The sequence below is a fragment of the Corapipo altera genome, unplaced genomic scaffold (genome assembly GCF_003945725.1).
Source record: "Corapipo altera isolate COAL_440 unplaced genomic scaffold, ASM394572v1 46, whole genome shotgun sequence".
Classification (NCBI taxonomy): domain Eukaryota; kingdom Metazoa; phylum Chordata; class Aves; order Passeriformes; family Pipridae; genus Corapipo; species Corapipo altera.
Genome location: NW_020884883.1, coordinates 13,764,281 through 13,784,731, shown reverse-complemented (window position 1 = coordinate 13,784,731; position 20,451 = coordinate 13,764,281). Strand labels below are relative to the sequence as shown.

Sequence of the window (20,451 nt, the reverse complement as noted above, 5' to 3'; positions counted from 1 at the left end):
GGCTGAAGTGTGGCTGGGAAACATCTATGATCTGGTTAGGAGAAAGCAATTAATTGTTCCAGCAGCAAATGATGAAATACACGGCTTTAAGATTCCACTTTTGCTTAAACTCAGTCTGCTCTATTTTTGTAATAATTTTCTTTCTTGTGGGCAGCCTTTTGAAGGTGAAAGATTGGCTGTATCCCTAATAATAGGGCCTTATCCATACGTGGTGAATCCATCCATCGTATCTCTGGCATTAAGATGTGGTTGATGCTGTAAGCGATGAACTGCTGACCTACAAAGCTGTGTTTACTCACAAGCAGACAGTAGGATGCAGATGCAGAGGCCGAAGCTTTGCTTCACACTGCAAATGTGTGTAACTCTGCCAGGGTTAAGTGGGGCAACCGCAGAGAGGAATTTGGCCTGCTGCTCCATAATTTTCCATAACTGACCATTGTAATTGTCTATAATTATCAAGGTTCCACCCAATCTGCAGATTGGTGGCACAGCCAACATATCTGCACAAGCCAAGGAGCAGGTACATATGCTAATTGTCTGGCAGGAAATAATTTCTTTATTATGCTCACATTTTCTAAGGGTAGCTGGACGTTGTGAGGAGAGAGGGTTTTGAAGTCATGGGCTACAAAGATCAAATAGAGGAACCTTGTCCTTCTTCTGTGATTGTACTGAATCAGACCCAGGCGTATTTTCAAGGCAAACTGAACTGTGCACTATGTGCCACCCCTGACATTCAGCCTCACAGATGTTCTCATCCGCAAGGGGAAGGTCCTCCCGTATTGAATGGACACGGTAATGCATTGGGCTCAGAAACAAACTCCCTGTGCCTTTTGGGGAAACGGCCACTGTGACATAAATTGACCCCTCTATCGTCCCATCAAGAGAGTATCAGAAATTTGGCAAACTTTATTTTCTATCAAATTTTAATTTCTCTTTGCATGCACAATTTTCCTTTGGTTCTTTGTAGTGCATGTTACAGAGACAAGTGATAAATGGCTTTATTCAACTCATCTGTGTTCCTCTTGGAAATCTTTGCTGGCATCTCAAATTGCAAACCCAGTCAGAGTCAATGTGTAAAGAAATCACCACCACCAGAAAGGAACATCCTGCTTCCCTGAACAGGTATCGTTCAGGTCCTTAGGCTCATCCTATTCACCCTGCCAAGATTCATGGAAGGGCAGGGCCGGGATGAGGGCTGGAAGGGGGAGGCTGTTGGTGAGTACAGGACATTTCCCCTTTCCAGCACTCACTGTTTGTTCATGTGAAAGCACTGAGATATCTGAAATTGCAAGTACCATTTTAGATCGCGTTATTTTTAGACATTTTCAAAGCTCCTCAGCTGTGTGGAGGCTGCTATAAATGAACCACAGCTCTTTTAGTTTATCAGATTTTGATTCTCTAAATGAAGATGAGAATTTTTATTCAGTGTTTGAGATTCAGAAAACCTGAACATAGAGAAAGTCACCCAGAAACACAGTTTTGTGCTTAGAGAAATTTTACATCATGCTGTCATATTTTAGCTGATTTTCTAACCTTTAGTTTAAAAGGTTTGGAACTGAGTTAAACTGACTCTTGCTGGTAAAAGGTAATTCATATTGCTAACAGCAACCAACTAGAACAAATAGTATAGAAGCTTGGAACATTACATTAGGAATCCCAAAGTGATGTTGATTAATTCAGTAAACAAGAGTAAAATTCAATAACCACAAAAGTCATTGTGACACATTCTTATTACTTTCTTACCTCTTTTACAAGAAACCACTGACTCTCCAAATTACATTGTTTTCTTCCAGCAGAATCCATCTTGGAGAAAAAGGCTGGTAAAATTTGTTAATGCTGACTTCAGGATATCTAGGATTTCACTGTGTGAGTCACCAAGAGCAAAGTTTTCCCCTGAGTAATTTATTTGAGGGATTTTTCCCCTCATTGATATGCTAATGCTTTGCTTTTGCTTTAGTACATTCTTATATCTTTTAAGGAAGTAAAAAGTCAATCCATGATCTTAGCCTGCATATTTTTCACACCTTCTGCAACAGTTCTATGGATTTTTTAAATTCTGCTGAAGGGATACGGTGTTACATATTGCAATATCTATGTAAAGATATTACCTGCTCTGTGATGTTGAAAATCTTTGCTTTTTTAATTTAAAAATGGTTGTTCAGTGTGGAAAATAACCGAGTTTGAGAAGCTACCTTTCCTCATTTTTTTTCTTTTTTAATTTTAGAATGCAGAGTAGTAGATGCATACAGTTATAGGAAAAAAATATAGGAGTAACTTGTTACTGCCCTTATAGTTAAGTGACTTCCATTGGGGATGGAGGAGCTGCAACATGTCCTGCACTGCACCTTTTATTCCCCAGTGAAGAATCCAGTGCACAAGGGACTTGCTTGATGTTCCCAGAACTTTGATTAACCTCTGTAGTGTTGGTCAAATCAGTTCATCTCACCGCGCCGCAGTCTCCCGACCCCAATCGTGACAATATTTTCATTATAAACTGATATGAACTCTGCCTGAGGAGGTTACATATGATCATCAGCTCAGGATCTGCAGGTTTCCCTTCACACAACAGAGCAAATGCTGAAGCAGAACCGTACCTCATCCTTCAAAGTATTTCCATCCTGGTAATAGTACAGTGCGTACAGGGAAGTAACGGTGACAGCATTAAACCAACATCTCCTAGCCAAGGACAGACTGAAGAACGGCACAAAAGGGAAAGACTGTGGTATTACAAAAATCAGGAGAAAACAGCCTTAGTGCTCCATGGTTTTGACATCTTGTGAGTGTTGAACTTAGAAGTTGAAGGAGACTGCAGCCTGGTCTCTCATTTACCTGATCCTAGCTATTCTGCTGTCACCTTATTAAAGATATGATTATTCAAAACTAATTTGTATTTGGTAAAACATTGCTAGGTCCTCCCAAGACAGAAGTGCAAATCTCCTGTCTAGACATGGGTTTTGAAAGCCCTAACTAGTCTGGCTAATGAGGAACACTGTAATATCATACCTTCCCTACCTGCTGAGAGGAAGGAGTTAAGTATCATGCTAGTAAAGGAATCCCAATCATTCTTTTGCAGCTGCTTTGGACTTGCAGATCTGCTTCCTGCTCTTGTGGGAATTTGGTCCTGCATGCTAAAGTGTTTTTGCTATTTGTTTGAGGAAAAGTTTTATCACCAGTACTCTCTTGTCTCCAAGATTTTGCTCTGGCTGTCACGGCTGTAAGATGAGCCCTTCAGTTTTTATATATTTAGCCTCACAAATCCTCTTTGAACTAGCAAAAAGGAGAGAATTAAGGACCAGCTAGAAGGAAGTGTCTTGCCTGAGGTCATCTGGGCTGCTTGTGGCATAGAAGAACTGGAATCTTTCACAGAGGGTAGGACTAAAGTCATTAACCTATTCTCTCTTTCCCCAAGTACAGGAAACAATGCAATCATTCTCAAAATACTCTTTTAATCTTTTCTTTTTTTTTTTTTTTTTTTTTTAAGGGAAGAGAAAGTAGAGAGTTTTTTCTATGCCCATTCAATGGTTTCACATCAGTCTATCCTGCTGTGGAAAGCTTCTTTGTGATGTTAAATGAGATTCACATTATTCTTCCCAGTATCTTTGTTGTCTGCAGGGTATAACAAGCAGCGAAGCTCAAGGGAATCGCATCAATTTTTATTCTGAGTCTGGCTGACAAAGATATGAACACTTAATTAAGATTTCTTTCATCTCATGAAAATAGCCCTGAGGATCTGAGCCTGACATGAGAGCTGCCATGATCCAAGCAAAGGCAAAGTGTCCAACTGCAAGATCTTAGCTGGAACACTTGCCCTCACAAACCACTTGGACTGAGAGTGGGATCTAGGTGTTTCCAAATTGATGTCCAAGCTCGGGGAAGTGGCTCTGGCTTTCACTTCTGACTCATTCTAGTACTGTGAATTCCTGTTTCACACAGGGACAGACCAACAGGAGAGAGAGTCTCTGAGCTCCACAGAACAATGTAATCAGTTCAGGCATGCATGCAGCAGGAACAGTTGGCTTAGGCTTCCCAATGTGCCATCTGTGAGGAAACTGATTTTTTAAATGACTGATTACAAAAAAATGCACATTCTTTCTCTATTTATTTACATGGATGCATGTATATTGATTAAAATTAGTCCCTTTTTGCTACATTAAATCAGAGTGTTGATAATTAAGGCATCTGTGCACAGGGCTGAGAACATTAGGAGCACTAGAGAAACAAACAATAGTTTATAATAGGATCATTACAGCAGTCTTAGCAGCACTTACAACATGTTTATTCAAAAATGAAATATGCCCTAAGGAAGAAAAACACCAATTACGGAACACTGGGGATTTAAAATAAAAAGGTCAGTTTTAAAGCCTTTAAGTAAATAATATCAAACAACTCAGCAACAGCTCATGTTTAAAAATAGGCTAAGCAGCTAAAACAATAAAATGTGTTAACTGTAGGATCTGGAATATATCAAAAGGACAAGCACAGTCACTATCATTACCTTCTCATTGTTCAGGGTGAAAAAGCTCAGTATTAATACTGACACACATCTTGGTGTATATATGCATGGCAAATATTTACGGTTTTGTGAGTGTCTCAAACTGATTGTACGCTGCCAAGAAGAATATACTTGCAGCTTTACATAAAGGAGTAAAATAAACAGTGCGTTTCTGTATCAACAGCTCAGGTCTGCAGAAACCCTTGGGTCAGGGGAAGTTTATGGGTCCTGCTCCATGTGGGAACAGGAGACTGCGTGTCTAAGTGGTGGGGACACCACTTTGTATGTGTGGTACACATACAAAGGTAGCACTTGGACTCATACATGTTATTTCTAATTAACATGTGCATTAACATGGACAGCAACTGCAGGTTTCAGTGGGACATCAACAGGGCCTTGGACTCACCAACAAAGTAAAGCACCTTTGTGGACTGAATTTCACCTCTTCTATTTTCCCTGTTATGAACTATGCTCTTAGTATAATCTTATTATTTAATCCAAGGAATTAACGCAAAAGAATAGCAAAAGAATAGCAAACCTTCTACAGCACTGGCTGAATTTCAGTGAAAGCTGGGGGATGTCAGCAGTACCTCAAAGCTTCAGGCTCTCCTCAGGTGTTGTGGTTTAGGAATGGTACTCCCCAATTAAGTGCCCCCACCGCGGCTCTCCAAAAACTGCACTCTGTGCTCTTTCTCTCTCTTCCCCTTCCTGCTTTGGTGGGATGGAATTGAGAATTAGAGGTACAAAATGCAAAGATCATGGGTTGAGAAAAGAACAATTTACTGGAAACAGCAACAAGATAAGAAAACTAACAGGAATAGTAACAATAGTAATAACAGAGAGTATATGAAAAGAAACTATTCATAATAAAAAAAAATTCTCATTTCATGAAAGTAAGATTGCCTTTCCCTTGCAACGAGCCCCTTTTCCTGAAAGGGAGAGTCCCTTTTCCCTGCCCCCAGCAATGCCACGAGGTGGTACAGAATAACCTGTAAGGAGGTACAGAATAACCTCCATATCCTGACCATGCCCCTTCCAGGCTACTGCAAAAAATGAAACCTGTCCCGGCCCAAACCAGGACCAGGAGACATTACTCCTGTTTTTTATTTTGGAATTAAAGGTTGCCCCATAATCACAGAATCAATTTGGTTGGAAAAGACCTGTCAGATCATCGAGTCCAGCCCATGACCAAAAACCACCATGTCAACTAAACCACAGCACTAAGTACAATCTTTCCTTAAACACCTCCAAGGGATGATGACTCCACCACCTCCCTGGGCAGCCCATTCCAATATCTAATGACTCTTTCTGTGAGGAAGTTGCTCCTGATGTCCAGTCTAAACCTCCCCTGGCACAGTCTGAGGTCGTGTCCTCTCATCCTATCTATCACTTGTTGCCTGGGAGAAGAGACCGACCTCCACCTGGCTAAAACCGCCTTTCACGTAGTTGTACAGATCAATAAGGTCATCCCCGAGCTTTCTCTTCTCCAGACTAAACACCCCCAGCTCCCTCAGTCGCTCCTCATAGGACTTTCGCTCCAGACCCTTCCCCAGCTTCACTGCCCTTCTCTGGACACTCTCCAGCACCTCAGTATCTTTCTTGGAGTGAGGGGCCCCAAAGTGGACACAGTACTCGAGGTGCCCCTCACCAGCGCCGAGAACAGAGGGAAACCGCGCTGTCGTTGGACAACAGTTTCACCCCTATGGTTTCGCTGCCTGCACAGCGGCCGAGCCCCGGCTCCTCGGCCCGGTCACCCCACACCGGCGCAGCACGGGTGTAGCACGGCGAGCTGCTCCTCGTGCCCCGGGTGAGCAGGACAGCCCGTGTTCCCGCCGGATCCGCCGCAGGGAGCGGCACCGCCCGAGGGGCTGTGGGATGGGCGGGAGGGACCCAAAATGGCGGACGCAGCCCCGCCTCCGCAGGTGAGCGCGGGGCGGCACTCCGGAGGCCAGTGCGATTGGTCAGCGGTGCCGCCAGTCACCCGTTGCCGCGGCGACGCGGACCCGCCCCGCCACCCGCTCTCGGCTCCTGATTGGCTAGCGCGCGCGGTGACGCGCGCGCGGGGGTTTTACGGCCCCGGGCCTCGGGAATTGCCTGGAGAGGGCGGGTGGTGGGTCGGGCGGACGGAGGTGTCTGTAGTCGCCATGACGTTCAAGCGTAGCCGGGACCGTTTCTACAGCACCCGCTGCTGCGGCTGCTGCCATGTGCGCACCGGGACCATCATTCTGGGCACCTGGTACATGGTGAGTGCCCGGGGCGGGCGAGGGGGGGGCGGCGGTGGGGGGGGGGGGGCGTTCAGCGCGCGCGTGGCCGTCCTGAGGGGCCGGGGTGCTCCCGCTCCCCTTATCCCGGGAGTTGCTCTCTTTTTCGAGGGGCTCCCGCTCCCCTCACCCCGGGAGTTGTTTCCTTTCTCGAGGGGCTGCGGAGCTCTGGCTCCCCCGCCCCCCAGAGAATTGTTCCCTTCCCGAGGAGAAGCTGGACGAGGGGGTTTCCTGGGGTCACCCGGCGGGGCTCGAGTCCCTCTTCCTTCCCTTACCAAACCCGGTTGTCCCTCGGCGGCCTCCCTTGTTGTACTCGGAAAAAGAAAGTAAAGGGAAAGTTCAGAGCGTTGTAATCTGAGTCTCGGAGGGGTTGTGTTAATATTGCCATTCTTATGTTGGAGGGATTGAGACTTTTAAACAGCGCTGAGCGTGTCCTTGGTAAGAGAGGAGAGCTGGGGGAGACTGGAATTTGGGGTGTGTTATAGGAGGATTAGCTGTGGTGCGTAAGCTCGGAGAGGAAGGCCATTGTCTCCAAAATGAGCATTTCTTTTGCTTGTCGAAGAGCTTTCTAACAGGGGAAGTTCCCTATTCTATGCTCTGGTGTTCTCAGCACAGGGGCTGAGAAGCAATGGAAACAAATTTGGCTCCTAAAACATTTCTTTGCTTTCTACCTGGTGAGTTGTTTCTTTCCAAGAGAGAGCGGTGATGATGAAGATGAAACATTAGAGATAGTTCTGAACTAGGGTGAAATAGAAGCGTGAAAGCAGTACCAGCAAGTTAAAGGCCTAGAGCTCTAACTTCCCTTAGTTCCCTCAAACGGAGCTGAGTTACCAACCTGAGTTCCCCTTTATTGAAGTGATTTCTTCATCTTTCCTTCCCCTTACCCTCGCGGGCAGTAAAAATGAGAGGATAGTTTACAAAAGTTGAATCGTAACTTTTCTGTTTTCCTGAAGCTGTAGCCAAAGCCTGTATTGTCCTTTACCCTTCCCCAGACTGTAAAAAAATAGAGAATGCTAAATTTTAACGGGTTGATGTGAAAGAGCCATGCACAGAAACTGCTTTTACAGGCATGGGGATTTGAGTTTGGGGAGTTCATGGTTTATCTTCAGCGAGTATGGGGAGATCCTTTATTTTTATGCATTTTGGTCCTTTGATTCGCAAAAAAATGTAAAGTCAAACAATAAAGTGGCCGGAGAGAGGACTGGAAGTAAAAAAGCAAGGTAGGGGGTTGGAAATGTAACAAAACTCTAGGAAAAGGATATTTCTTTCATTTTCAAGAAGAAATTGGGAAAAAATGTCATGGTGCTGATTAGGTTCTGTTATTAGGTCATTTAAAATAGAAAAATAAATGTTCACTGTAATATTGAGAGTCGGACTTGTTTTGGAAACCTGCAGAACCTCCGGAAGTTTTGCCCCGTGCTGATGGATGGAATTCAAAAATGTGCTTCTGGTACCTCAAGGAGAAGCACAAATCGTTATCAGTAGGGAGACAGTGATCCTTGTTAGAGAACAGAAGCACCTCGCTGCATTCCCCACTTCGTTTCCTGTTCGCGGGAGTGTCTGTGAACCCAGGAACTTGCTGGGGGCGGAGGACAGGGATGTGTTTCCGTGGCCACAGACCTGGTAGTACTTCCAGCTGCTACCTCTCTCTTACTGTGCTTATGTTTCGCCTTGTTGCCTGGCTGCAGCTCCTCTTTGTTCTTTCTGAACGCGTGCTGGGGACGGTGAGAAGTGCGCGGGGGGCCCATGAGGCTGCTGCTCCAGGGACGGATGGGGCTTTGATCTGTGCAACGACTCAGTCTGCTGGAGGGAAAAACAGAGTTGAGTTCAGTGTAGCGGGGGGCACACGAAGTGCTTCAGAGCTGTGTTGTTCTATAAAAAAAGTTTATATAAAATGTATTAAACGCTTTGTTAAACTGTGCATTGAAAATTTTTATCCAGTTCTTCCCAGCTGTGACCTGGGAAGAGGTGAGGACTTTTAAGTCAGACAGCTGTTGGCTGTTTGAGCTGAAATAAGGTCTTTCAATGAAGTCTTATGTGGTCTTACCTAATGCTTTAAATCGGAATTCAACGATAATTTATACCTTTTTGAAGGCAAAATGTACAGTTTGGACAGTGAAAATTAGACTTATCTGTCTGCTCACAAACTTTAAAAAAAATTAAATGGTCAAGAGTATGTCAGGTTGTTTAGAAATTAATGCACCACTTAAATATAGCACTAATGTAGTCTTTCAGATTCTCATGAGAAGTATTTCTAAATCAACTTAATAATCTCTGCTTGTAAGGTACAGTAAGACAAGTAATAATAACTTTCTTTGTAGGGTAGTGTTTTTTGGTTTGTGGGTTGGGTGGTTTTTTTGTTTGTATTTTTTGTATTTTATTGGGGTTGTTTTGAAGGAGGTAGCTTTTTTTGGTGGGGGAGAATGTTTAGTTCAAGAATGGGTTTGTATTACTGAAAATCTTGCTCTTTACTGGATAGATTGGGTTCCCGTGCAGTGCAGGGAATTTGATACCAAACATAAAATGGAGTCTCATAACAATCTACTCCAGATGTTTTACTAAGATAAGAGTTTGTCTACTTAATACATGCATGTTATCTTATGTAACCATTTCAGCATTTCATATTCCTTGCTTATTTGCATACTCTTAAGTCTTGCATCTGATTAAGTTTTCATCTCGCTAAAACAGTTGTGTCACTGTTCTTGTTGAGTGCTTCCGCAAGTCCAGAGAAAACAAGGATATTATCTTCTAAAATGTCTGCTGTTGATGCTGTGTGATCAGTGTCTTAAGCCCGCTTCAGTCCAAGGGCTGCTGCTGTTTGTGATCAGTAAATAACGCTGCAGTTGCAAAGAGATAAGTTAAGGACACTTCCAGTGGAGTCGTACTTGAGATCCAGGACCTGATAGAGCTTGGTTTGCTCCGCAACACCCACTGCTGTTCTGGGTAGGAAGGAGAAAGAAACGTCCTGTTCCTCGCTCCGTAACTGCAAACGTGTGGCTTTGAAGTTTGTTTCTTCCTGTAAACTTTCATATTAGGCACAGTGCTTCCCAGAAACCGGAAGCACGAACACTGCACTGGCAAAAGTGGGATCAGAGTTCAATAAACAGTCTAAAAGCAATAGCATTGTTTTGGAGGGAGGGGCTGGTGCGTTCTGGCAGCAAACTTCAGCGATGGAGGCAGTGATGCAACTGCTGCTGCTCAGCAGGAGGCTGAGGGGGGATCTCTGGAGTCGTTTATTCACTAAACAAGACTTACAGAAATAGGGAATATAACTGGTCCTAATCTAATACTGACAGTGCTAGAGGCTCTGAAGTACCCTATTTAAAATAATTCTTTTTCAGTTTTTATTATTTCAATATAATAAACCAAAACAAATCAGAAACTCCATGTTTTGTTTTTTTTTTTTTATTTGGGAGCAAGTTTAGGGAAAAATATTGCAAAAGTGAAAGGAAAATGAAGTATAGTAGTGCAAGGCAATTTGCCTGTTTTGCCTCATAAAAGGAAATAAGCAAATTATAAGTAGGAGTTTTTGTTTTTTTCAAGTCACTCTGAGTGCTTGGGGAAACCTCGACTTCATGTTCAGGTCTCCTGAGAGAAGCACTTACACGATAAGGCAGTAAGTGTACCCTGTGGAGGTGAAACTCGCTAATTAAAAAGTTAATGCTCTTTAATAGTCCCACTGTCTTTTGAGTTCTAATCATATGGGGAGCTAATATTTCTGTTACCATTGTGTAATAAATGCTGACTTTCTACATGATTACCAGCTTTTTGATTTTTAAATTTCGATACAGGCTACACCAAACTGTGTTAAACTCAGCCATCCCAAATCTAAAATGTAAAATATTACAAAACTACATTAAGGGGTTTTTCATATTAATTGAACCACCTTTTGAGTAAGAGTTTGAACATGCATTTTGCAAATGTTTTTATTATTGTTTTTGATTTCCCAGCAAAAAGGATGAGGATGGGGCCTGCTGGGATTTGAGGTGTTATCTCAGAACATTGCACTGTTCATTGGGTGCTGTCTTGTCAAGGTTGGTGGGATTTTTTGAGGCAGAGGTGGTGGTGGTTTCAATCCTCATCCTTAACTGATGTGTACACAAGTTTTATATTTTTTCTGACTTCTTCTCCATGTAGACATTTGTGAACATACATTTGATTTGCAGTGGGTATATACTTAGAAGCTCTAGTGATGCTTTGCAGTCCAGACCTGGACTGTTACATTGCTTGCTGCCTGTTAAGTTGATTGTTAAGTTGAAACAAGCCGTGTGGTCTTGCTAGTATGAAGCTTCTGTGAAAGGATGGAAGCAGTTAAAATACAGGCTCTGGCTCTGTAGCTGTTAATTGAAATCCATATGTTGAATGTGATTAATTGCTCAGGGCTGTGACAGATTCATAAACAGCAACAATGGAGTACTGGAAACCCTGGGGTGTTAATTGGCAGAGGTTTGGGTTGTTTTTAAGTTACTATTTTTATTCTGTCTCATTGATTCTAATAGATTGTTTTTTGAATTACTATTTTCTGTTTTCCTTTCACATCATTTCAGGTTGAGAAAATTAATCTTTAATACTTTGAACTGTGATCAGGAACTAGCGAAATTACTAAAAACTTTGTATGCTAAATTTGGACTGTGGGTAGGATGAAAAAAAAAGTGACAGATGTGGAATTACAGTCTCAAAATTCCAAAGCATTTGAGTTCTTTGGTACTTCTATAGTAACTCAAGTCCTGCTTGCTCTTTTTCTTTAGGCAGATAGCCTATCATGGCAGTTAAACTTATGACTGTGTGTAAACAATAAATAATTTAGCTATAATTGAACATGTCCTTTTGTGTTTTGTAAAGTAGAGATCAACATTTCAACTGCCCCTTGACACTGGCTTTTTAAAACAAGTTAGAGCAGGAAGGTATTTTCCAACGTATAGTTGGATACCCTCAGCTCTCTCACGGAGAGAGGAGGAAATGGAAGGGTTGAAAATACACTGAGAGCAGAAAGCCACAATACAGAAGGACTAAACAGGTGAGAGATTATAGTGCTCTGTACATGTGACCAGTGGTGAAGCAAAATAAAATATGTAGACAAGTGGCAGATGAGCAACTTGACAGTTTACCCTGCAGTGTCCTGCGAGTGGGAAAATATGCTTGTTTCGAGGCTAAAGATGGTGGTTGAACCTATTTCTTCACTGCCAGCTGCACTAGCTGCTGTATTTTATGTTCCAAGGCATAAAGTGGAGTATGCAAGTGACTCAAAGGAGCTGGAAATTCTAATAAGTTTGTATAATATATGATGAAGTTGCATTTCTACAAAGTGACTAGCTTTGATATCATGAAAGTTGCTTTTAGCAGAAAGTGCAAGCAAGCTTACCACGTTATCTCTAAACATTGGGGGTGGGGGGAAAACCCAAACAATAAAACCATTAGGGGGTAAAAATATAGGAACCGTGAGTCTCAAAAGCTAAAACTTTTAAATGTTTAACAGCTTTTTTCCTTACTGAAAGCTTCAATAATTGTACATAGACTTGCCACTGTTACTATTATTGCCTCCTGGAACCAGGCCAGTAAAAGAAGAAATCCCTGGCAAATATTCTTAAGTTGTGAGAAACTGCAAACCAGTTTGTTTTTTTTTCTTCTGAGGCTAATTGTAAAAGATCCTGCTGGTGGTGGTGACTGTACTGAATACTGATTGGAAAATGTCTGCAGCTCGAAAATACCATCATGGCTTTTTGTGTTACGCAACCTTTGGCACGTCTCTCCAGATATTAGTAACAGAAACTATGCCCCTGTAAGTCTTGAATAGGTTATAAATGCTCTGAAGGCAATTTTACAGAGGCTTAAGCTACTTTTGGTTCTTTGAGCTCTTACTGAAGACATTTCTGGTATGTACCAAAATTGGGTAACAGAAGTAGTCTTCAGTGGCAGTATGAGGGAGGAGAAGGACTGGTGAGCACACAGCCTGTGCTGAATGCTTACACATTTTGGAGTTCAATCTTTATGTGAGGTTTTTCTTCTCCTGTAGTAGCCTTTCTCCTTCGTGTAGCCTTTCTGATAAGGACTGATGAGGTTTTAATAAATTCTCTAGGAAGGGGAGGGAGATGGTTCTCCCCAGCTTCTATAAAGGCTGTAACGTGGCAGAAACTTAGTACTTTATTTGTGGGTTAAATTAACTCAATTTGTGACAGAAAGTGGAAACTTTCCAAATGTGTCGTCTTGTGTCTGCTGTACCTTTACCTTCCTGGCCTCTTCTAATTATTATTATAATAATATTATTAATTATGTCATTTGAATCCCTACAAACATTATCCATCCCCTTAATTTGTAAAGTTATTCTGTTGTGATTCTTTAAACCTAACAAGTGTCTGGTGCTCTTCTGGTTGTTTTGGTAGAGGTTTAACTAAATCAGCTTGAAATTTAATTGTAAGTTGTGCTCTCTTTTTTTTCTTCCACATATAGGCAAAGCAAAGAGTGTAGTTCTAACTGAAATAAAGGATTATTAGTGTGTCATTAAGATGATCCTAGTTGTTGCAATGCAAATAACCTTGAGGTAACTGTGATCTCTCTCAGGTGGTGAACTTGCTGATGGGCATCTTGTTGACAGTAGAAGTGACTCATCCAAATATAGTGCCAACAGTTGATATCCAGTATGAAGTCATTGGAAATTACTATGCTTCCGAGAGAATGGCTGGTAGGTCCATAACTCAACTGGCTGAGCAGAAAATAAAGCAGTGTTGTGGTGGATTTGCCTTACACTAGTGTGTAATATATGCATAGAGCTTTTAAATGTGATTGTCTTGTTTTCTGAACTTCTCCTAAATTATTCTGGGACTGAGTTCTTCTACAAGAATAAAAAGAACTTCATGGAATGTTATTTTTACTTCATATTATGCCTAAGCCTCTCAGATGATAAGATTGCTGAAGATTTCTTGGCCATATAATGCTTTGACTCTTGAAGTATGTCTCTATATCTAACTACATATCTAACACATATATGTCTACATATCTAACTTGCTTTCTTCGTGAACATTTACTATCTTTGCTGTCTCAGTAAAACAGCAGAAAACAGTTTTAAAGACTTTCTTTGAGAATTTTTCTTGATCTCTGTAGATTTAAGGAAAGAGCTTAGAGCTGTTCTGTATGACTTTCCTAAAAGGAAAACCATGCTGTCTTTCTAAGAAAAGTGGAAGAATTGGGACACAAAGTATTGGAGTAAAACCAAAGTATTTCTTTAAGTTTGACCTGCAGAAGAAATGAAACAGAAAGCATCATGAGAAGAATTAAGCCTACTTTTCACTCTGTTATTGAGTGTATGATGTGTACAAGTGTAATTGGTGTCAAGCTTTTTGTCTGTAATGACCAAGCTTTTTAACTATCATATCTGTAAACTTGTGCATATATTTTGCTTCTCTTCTTTTTAAATGTGCAGAAATATGTTTAGTGTTGCACTTCTAAGGTGCCTTGTCTTAGTCTGTTGTATTATATGGAAATTTAGGGAGGGTTAGATCCAGTGGAGCAAAGGATAAACAGTGCAGCACAAATGTGGGTTTTGAGCGTTTTGTGTTAAATCTTCGTGACCTGAGTTGAGGATCTGTGAGTTCTGACCTGTGACCATAACTCACATTTATTAGTAATGAAATGAGAGTGGGAGAAAGGACCAAATGCCTCATAAAGCCAAGATATTAAGTAAAGTTACAGCAGATGTCTGTAAAATGTCCTATGTTCTGTAATGAATGTTGATATACTTGGTAGCCTTAAGCTTATATGAATGAAAGATGCATCTGAAGCTGAAGGTTCTTCACTCTTTAGTGTAAAATGTCTGTCACATGCTTTTAGCTTAGAGATTCTTATTTCCCATGTTGTCATCTGGGCTAGAGGGTTTTATGTGCATGAAGAAATATTACAGGTTTTATTGTGCATGTGAATATTGAGAGTAATAAATTCTCAGAAGAAAACCACACTTGTTGGTGACTGCTGAGACTTAGGTCTGATCAACACAGTGCATTTCAGACGGGGGGGGGGGAGGGGGGGCTCTTTCTTGATGCAGTCTATGTATGTAGATATTATCTTGTACTGAATTAGATATATAAGTACTTCTATAGTGTCTTATCAAATCAATTTCAGACTAGAAAGTATTCTCAGGTCATCTCTTTTCCAAGCATGAGAACCAAAAAAGTTTGGCTTCAATATAGGTAAAAAACATTCATTTACCACATCTGTAGACTCTCAAACTGGTTCCTTTCTCTGTGTTTAAAAAAGCAGAAAAGTATAATCTAACTCGTGGAAAGCAGCTGTGCTTCTGTCATCAGTAACTGTGATGCACAAGGAGAATCTTTATCATGCAGTTTCCACGAGTGTCCTGGATTTTCCTACAAATTGGCTTCTGTTCAACTGCCTTTTCTTGTAAATAATGGGATACCTTCCACACAGTGATTTCCTGTTTTCTTTAGTGTTACTGAAGGAGCAGCGCTGCTCCCGCTGCCAATGACCGAATTACATAACCAAGCCATTTTCAAGTATAAAGGTTGATACTGGGTTAGCTTCACTTAAAATTCTTTCCATTTGTAAAGTTATTTACTCACATACTTTCAGCACTGACACATGTTGGAAATCAGCATTATTATGGTGCATTACTATCAAACTATGTCAGGCTTGTAATTGGTGTGTCTGAGCTTTAGTCAGGCTTCTGATTAAGGCAGAGGGATTTTTCCAAATACTTTTCGGTTTTATTGAACCAGATCTCTTTCTGTTAGGTGAGATCTGAGCTACTGTATTCTGCTGCTGCTAGTTTGCACAGATGAACTAGTTGAGAACAGATCATAGTAATGGACAGAGCTGAGGTACCTGTCAGCTGCAGTGAGACAACTCCAGGAAATTACTGATGCTTATTGTTTTTCTTTTAATGCAGAAAATGCCTGTGTTTTGTTTGCCATCTCCCTCCTCATGTTCACAATCAGTGCAATGATGGTGTATGGTGCCATTGCTGTAAGTATATTTACAGTCCTGTTTTTAAACTTGCTACTTGAATTTTTAACTAAATAACTTACAGGCTGCTGGTTTTTTCTGTTTCTTCTTAGCATCGTGTAGGCTGGCTGATCCCATTTTTCTGTTACCAACTCTTTGACTTTGTGCTCAGTTGTCTGGTTGCCATCAGCTCTCTAACCTACTTGCCCAGAATCAAGGATTACCTGGATCAGTTGGTAAGTGTTCAGCTCAAGTCGATATTTTACATTTGAAATTCAGGTTTGGTTTAATTGGATCAGTGACTGAGCTACAGTTCCCTTCCCGTGCATAAGAAAGAGGAATTCAGCCTGCAGCAGCCATGGGTGGTTATGAGAACGGGAGCTTATCAGAGATGGAAGGGCCAAAGGTATCATTGCTAAAGGAAAGCCAGGGAGAATAAAAAAAGAATTGTGATGGGAATTGCTGGTTTAAATTGTGTTGGCTACAACTGGACTTGAAAGGGTGTTTGTAACCCTTTAAGCAATGGGACTCTATGGCAAATTTACTGCAGATTAAAATGTACTGGCCTTTATTTGGTAAAGAAGGGGAGGAAAGGTGTAGGAAAGGTCCTGCAGCATTATGGGATGGAATCTGAGATTGAGGTTTTCTTTTTACATTCTGTGTGGCTCTTATTTTGCAACAATACTTTCTAAGGAAACTGAATGGAGTTCTCATTAACACTGCCTGTAATTTAACTGCAAGAAGACTCAGTGGATAAAATGCACTGTCAGTTAACAGAGAGCACAAACTCTTTCTGGCTGGTGTTTAGATCTGATCAAGCAGATGTTTAAAAAAGTAATTTTTAAAACAAAGTTGGATTGGTGTTTGTTACTGTAGTCAGGGAAAGTGAAGTCTGAAGTTTGAAGAAGCTCTCTGTTTGACTCTTCTGAAGTTTGGGGACAACTTTTTACCTTTTTGCTCTGCACACATGTATGTTACAGGTTGGACTGCCATGAGGTAATTAATACCAAGTTATTAAAGAGTTGTAGAGGACCACAAGTACAAATTCTGTGCTGGAGCTGTGTAAAAGGAAGTTTTGTGGATATCTTTATTAGCATGAGACTGATAATGTGACTATGGGCACGGACAGTGCTGTAGTGACCCGTTCTTGCAGGATAGAGGCAGGATAAATGCTGTGCTTTGTGGGAGCATAGAGAAGAAACTAGTGAGAAACAGAACTTTTTGTTTCTGGGGGAGTAGTTTACACAAGAGTTTTTCATTTGGTGTGAAGTTTGGATGTTTTTCTATCATATTTGACTGTGCAGTGTTCATTCTTATCTTCTCCCTTTCTCTCCCTTCCCCTTTTTTTTTTTTTTTTTGACTAGCCGGATTTCCCTTACAAAGATGACCTTCTTTCCTTGGACTCCAGCTGTCTCTTGTTTATTGTTCTGGTGTTCTTTGCCTTATTTATCATTTTAAAGGTAAGGTAAAATTTAAGCATATGTCTTTTTCAAGAGTTGCTAAATATTAAGATGCTATCAATCTGCATTAATTCTCAGTGCTGAATTCAGAACCCATCTGGCTTCTTAATGCTGAGATAAGAACTTCTTTAAGCAGAATTGTTAGGATGTTCAGTTATGGTATGACTTAAGTCTAATATTTTGTGTACTAGTGTCTTCAGCTAGCTCGTGTGTGTGCAGTGGGGCATGTTTATGCAGCTCTGCCCTTCCTTAGGAGGAAGTAAGAATGCATAAAGGCTTCAAATAACATCTTTTTGCCTATGTGAAGATAATTTTAATATTTGTTAGAAAACTTGTGGTGAAACAATATTGAGTTACAGCATACAATTTTCTAAACAAAACTTTTAAAATCCCTCACTGCACCTGACAAACCAGGATGCATGTTTTGAGAGGAAGATGATAGAATGAGGAAATGTGTAGTTAATTCAGAGCTGCATCTCCCTTCCTAATGAAGGGTGATATTACCAGTTATTTTCTTTTTGAGAATCTAAGTACAGAGGCATTAATTTGAATTACAGAAACTCTTGTGCAGACAAATCATATTAGAGAAATGAATTAATAATGTACATTTGCCCTGATAATGCTCTTGTATTGCATTCAGATTGCATTTAAGAAAAAATGAAGTAATGAAAAATAATTCCACTAATTACCTATATGTTCTCCAATAGGAATGTCTGACTGGGGAGAGCAGAAGCCTAATACAGTAGATAAGATTTTGGTATAGATTGGGAAATTCGATACTTTTTGTATGACCAAGTGCTAACTTGCCAGATTGGGAAACATTAATGTTACACAAATTAATATAAACCCCAAGTCCTCATCAGATCGTGGTAGTGTGTCTTTCTACAGCAGTCAGTGTTGACTCAAAGTCCAACCAGCTTTGCTCTGCCATCACTTTGCTGCCAGCCCAGCTGTGTATTTGAGTCCTCTCCTTCACACTGGCAGTTAGTTGGACAAATAGTGCTACCTGGGGGATGAGTGGGATTGTACTGTTGGCCTCTCCTCCTACTGGCACGTTTGGACTGAGATCCACAGAAGCATGAGCCAGTTGGGGATTAATTTGATTAGCACTGCTGAGGCTGACAGAGATTAGTTGAATGAATCTGTGAATTCTTTTGCTAAAACCTGTGTGGTTCATCCTCTCTGAGTCACCGTGACAGCAAAGCTAAATGGGGAGCAATAGGTATGTGGCCAGATCTGTGAAATAGCAACCCTTCCTCAGATATGTATTGCCTAAGTTGATTTATGCTCCTTTTTGTCATAGGAATGTAATCAAACATCTAATTTCTGACTCAGCCAATGCATATGAGGTCTTTAAAAAGAGAAATCTCTCTTCTTTCAGGCATATCTAATTAACTGTGTATGGAACTGCTATAAATACATCAGCAACAGAAATTTGCCAGAGATCGCTGTGTACCCTGCTTTTGAAGCTCCTCCACAGGTAAAACCTCTGTTTCAGATAAAAGGAATCAGCATTGTTTAATTTTTAAGTAGAAAATCACCATATCCCTGTATGTTTCCAAGGCTTGTGCACCTTTCTAAAGAAAGGCTGGAAAGATTAAAAACGGTAAAGCAGCTAATGTTTTGGTGGGTTATTTCTCAGTTGCATTCTGATGGTGCCTAAAATAAGAGGGTTAATTAAGAGAAGTCCTAGAATGTTTTTGTTTTAGTAGAGGGAAGCTTTAATTGCATGAGTCCAAACCTTTCTTGCTGCTTTGCAAAGCCAGGAGGTAGTGGGGTGGAATGAATGACCCAGGGTTAGGCTCAGCAGAGCACTAAACTGCTCCTGCACCTTCTTTCACTTCCTCATTTGCTTACTAGAAATAGCAGTAAGTTCTTAAAAACTTCTGCAACAGAGGATTCAGTTGCTGATGGGGCATATATGTTTTTGTTCTGTTTTTTTTCTTATTTTCAAACCTTCTGCACTAATCACTTCAAAATGTCTTTTTCTTAGTATGTTCTGCCAACCTATGAAATGGCAGTGAAGATGCCTGAGAAGGAACCTCCACCTCCCTACATACCTGCCTGAAGCAATTTTTATGTTAATTAACATCTGTACCAGCTTCCTGGAGGTTTTGTCTTTTAATCTTGCAAAACTGCTTAAGTAATAGAAATATTCAGGGCTTTTAGGAGCAAACTGTTCTGTTTAAAATATGTTTGATATAAACTTACTAAGCAAAACACATCTGAGAGTGATTTTGTTTGCTTTAATTTTTGTTCTCCTTAATGCTCTTAAACATTTTATTGCCTTAGGGCCTTACACTGCAAGAACTTATGCATGTGACTAACTTGTGGCTTTTAATAATACCAACTGAGCCACTCTGATTGAAGTTAGCTACAATTATAAGTGTCTGCAGGATCATGCCCTTAATTTATATTAATTTTTTGTAAAGTAGTTCATAAAGACAATCTGATCGTACAGCAAAATGACAGTTTGCCTGTATCAATTTTTTGGAAGGGGAGGGGTTTGAATGTGGTATATACGTGACTTTTTTTACTTTGCACTTTTCTCATATGTTATCTTACCTTTTATTGTGTTTTTGTTGGTTATCCTATGTCTTGAAACATAGTATTTTTGAGGAAGAAGTGAGATGGCACAGGAGTACTATTACAACATGCTGTGAATGCAAGAAAAATAAATAGAAATGTGGAAGATGGTTGCATGCTTCTAATCTTCTATGTATTTTCCTCTTTGTGATAAATGATACTTAAATAAATCTTTTACAAAATGTTTACCATAGCCTTGGTTGATCTGTTTGGTGGTGGTTTTTTCTTTAAGTGCTTCAGTATCCTGCAGATAGTCCCCATACTTAGTTACAGGTTTAGTGGTTGATCTGTTCTTCAGCAGAAGTCCTCATGTGGGTGGTGAACATGGATTCCCTCTGACACATAACCCTGTACTAAAGCCTCTGCAGTTCAAGTACTCTGTCATCTTCTACTTGCCTGATTGGTACTTATATATGAGCTGGGAAAAGGGAATTGTACTGGAGGCTTCTAGCCCTCGGGGAAATCTGATGTCTGGAGAGCTCAGGCATTAAGAGCAGGACAGACACCCAGTAGGACTATATCATTATTTACACTGGAAAATATCCAGCATTGTTGAGATACGCCATAACTTCAGAAATGTCCTAAAGAAAGAATAAAAACCAAACCATCTACAAACAACTTTCTGCTCTTCCTCTTTTGTGGCAAGAGGTATAAGGAGGTAAAAGATAACTCAGTGATTTTATTTCTGAAGAAAAAAATA

The 20,451-nt window shown here is 40.7% G+C and overlaps 1 protein-coding gene and 2 long non-coding RNA genes across 4 annotated transcripts; 2 read left to right on the top strand and 1 right to left on the bottom strand.

The window, feature by feature from the left end:
• Positions 1–3,429: 3,429 nt before the first annotated feature.
• On the bottom strand, positions 3,430–6,416 carry LOC113946076. The gene is made up of 3 exons (XR_003527282.1): positions 6,141–6,416; positions 5,083–5,200; positions 3,430–4,038 (listed from the first exon to the last, which is right to left on the bottom strand). It is a non-coding gene; the product is annotated as an uncharacterized LOC113946076 (long non-coding RNA).
• LAPTM4A (lysosomal protein transmembrane 4 alpha) lies at positions 6,373–19,944 on the top strand. 2 transcript variants are annotated; one of them, XM_027640946.1, is made up of 7 exons: positions 6,373–6,735; positions 13,312–13,432; positions 15,650–15,726; positions 15,819–15,941; positions 17,070–17,165; positions 18,547–18,645; positions 19,775–19,944. In XM_027640946.1, the coding sequence occupies exons 1-7, from the start codon at positions 6,388–6,390 to the stop codon at positions 19,781–19,783; spliced, it is 873 nt and encodes a 290-aa protein (XP_027496747.1). In that variant the 5' UTR covers positions 6,373–6,387; the 3' UTR covers positions 19,784–19,944. The 2 variants fall into 2 exon arrangements, with proteins under 2 accessions (XP_027496747.1, XP_027496746.1); XM_027640945.1 differs by having other exon boundaries at positions 19,159–19,939.
• LOC113946077 lies at positions 6,792–12,131 on the top strand. Its single transcript, XR_003527283.1, has 3 exons — positions 6,792–7,427; positions 10,704–10,787; positions 11,599–12,131. It is a non-coding gene; the product is annotated as an uncharacterized LOC113946077 (long non-coding RNA).
• Positions 19,945–20,451: the final 507 nt, after the last annotated feature.

Bases quoted from the DNA above. Each gene is read 5' to 3' on its own strand.
- LAPTM4A (XM_027640945.1), top strand. From the start codon at position 6,388: ATGGCGGACGCAGCCCCGCCTCCGCAGGTGAGCGCGGGGCGGCACTCC. The intron at 15,727-15,818 runs GTAAGTATATTT...GTTTCTTCTTAG, and splicing joins TGGTGTATGGTGCCATTGCT to CATCGTGTAGGCTGGCTGAT. The intron at 18,646-19,158 runs GTAAAACCTCTG...TCTTTTTCTTAG, and splicing joins CTTTTGAAGCTCCTCCACAG to TATGTTCTGCCAACCTATGA.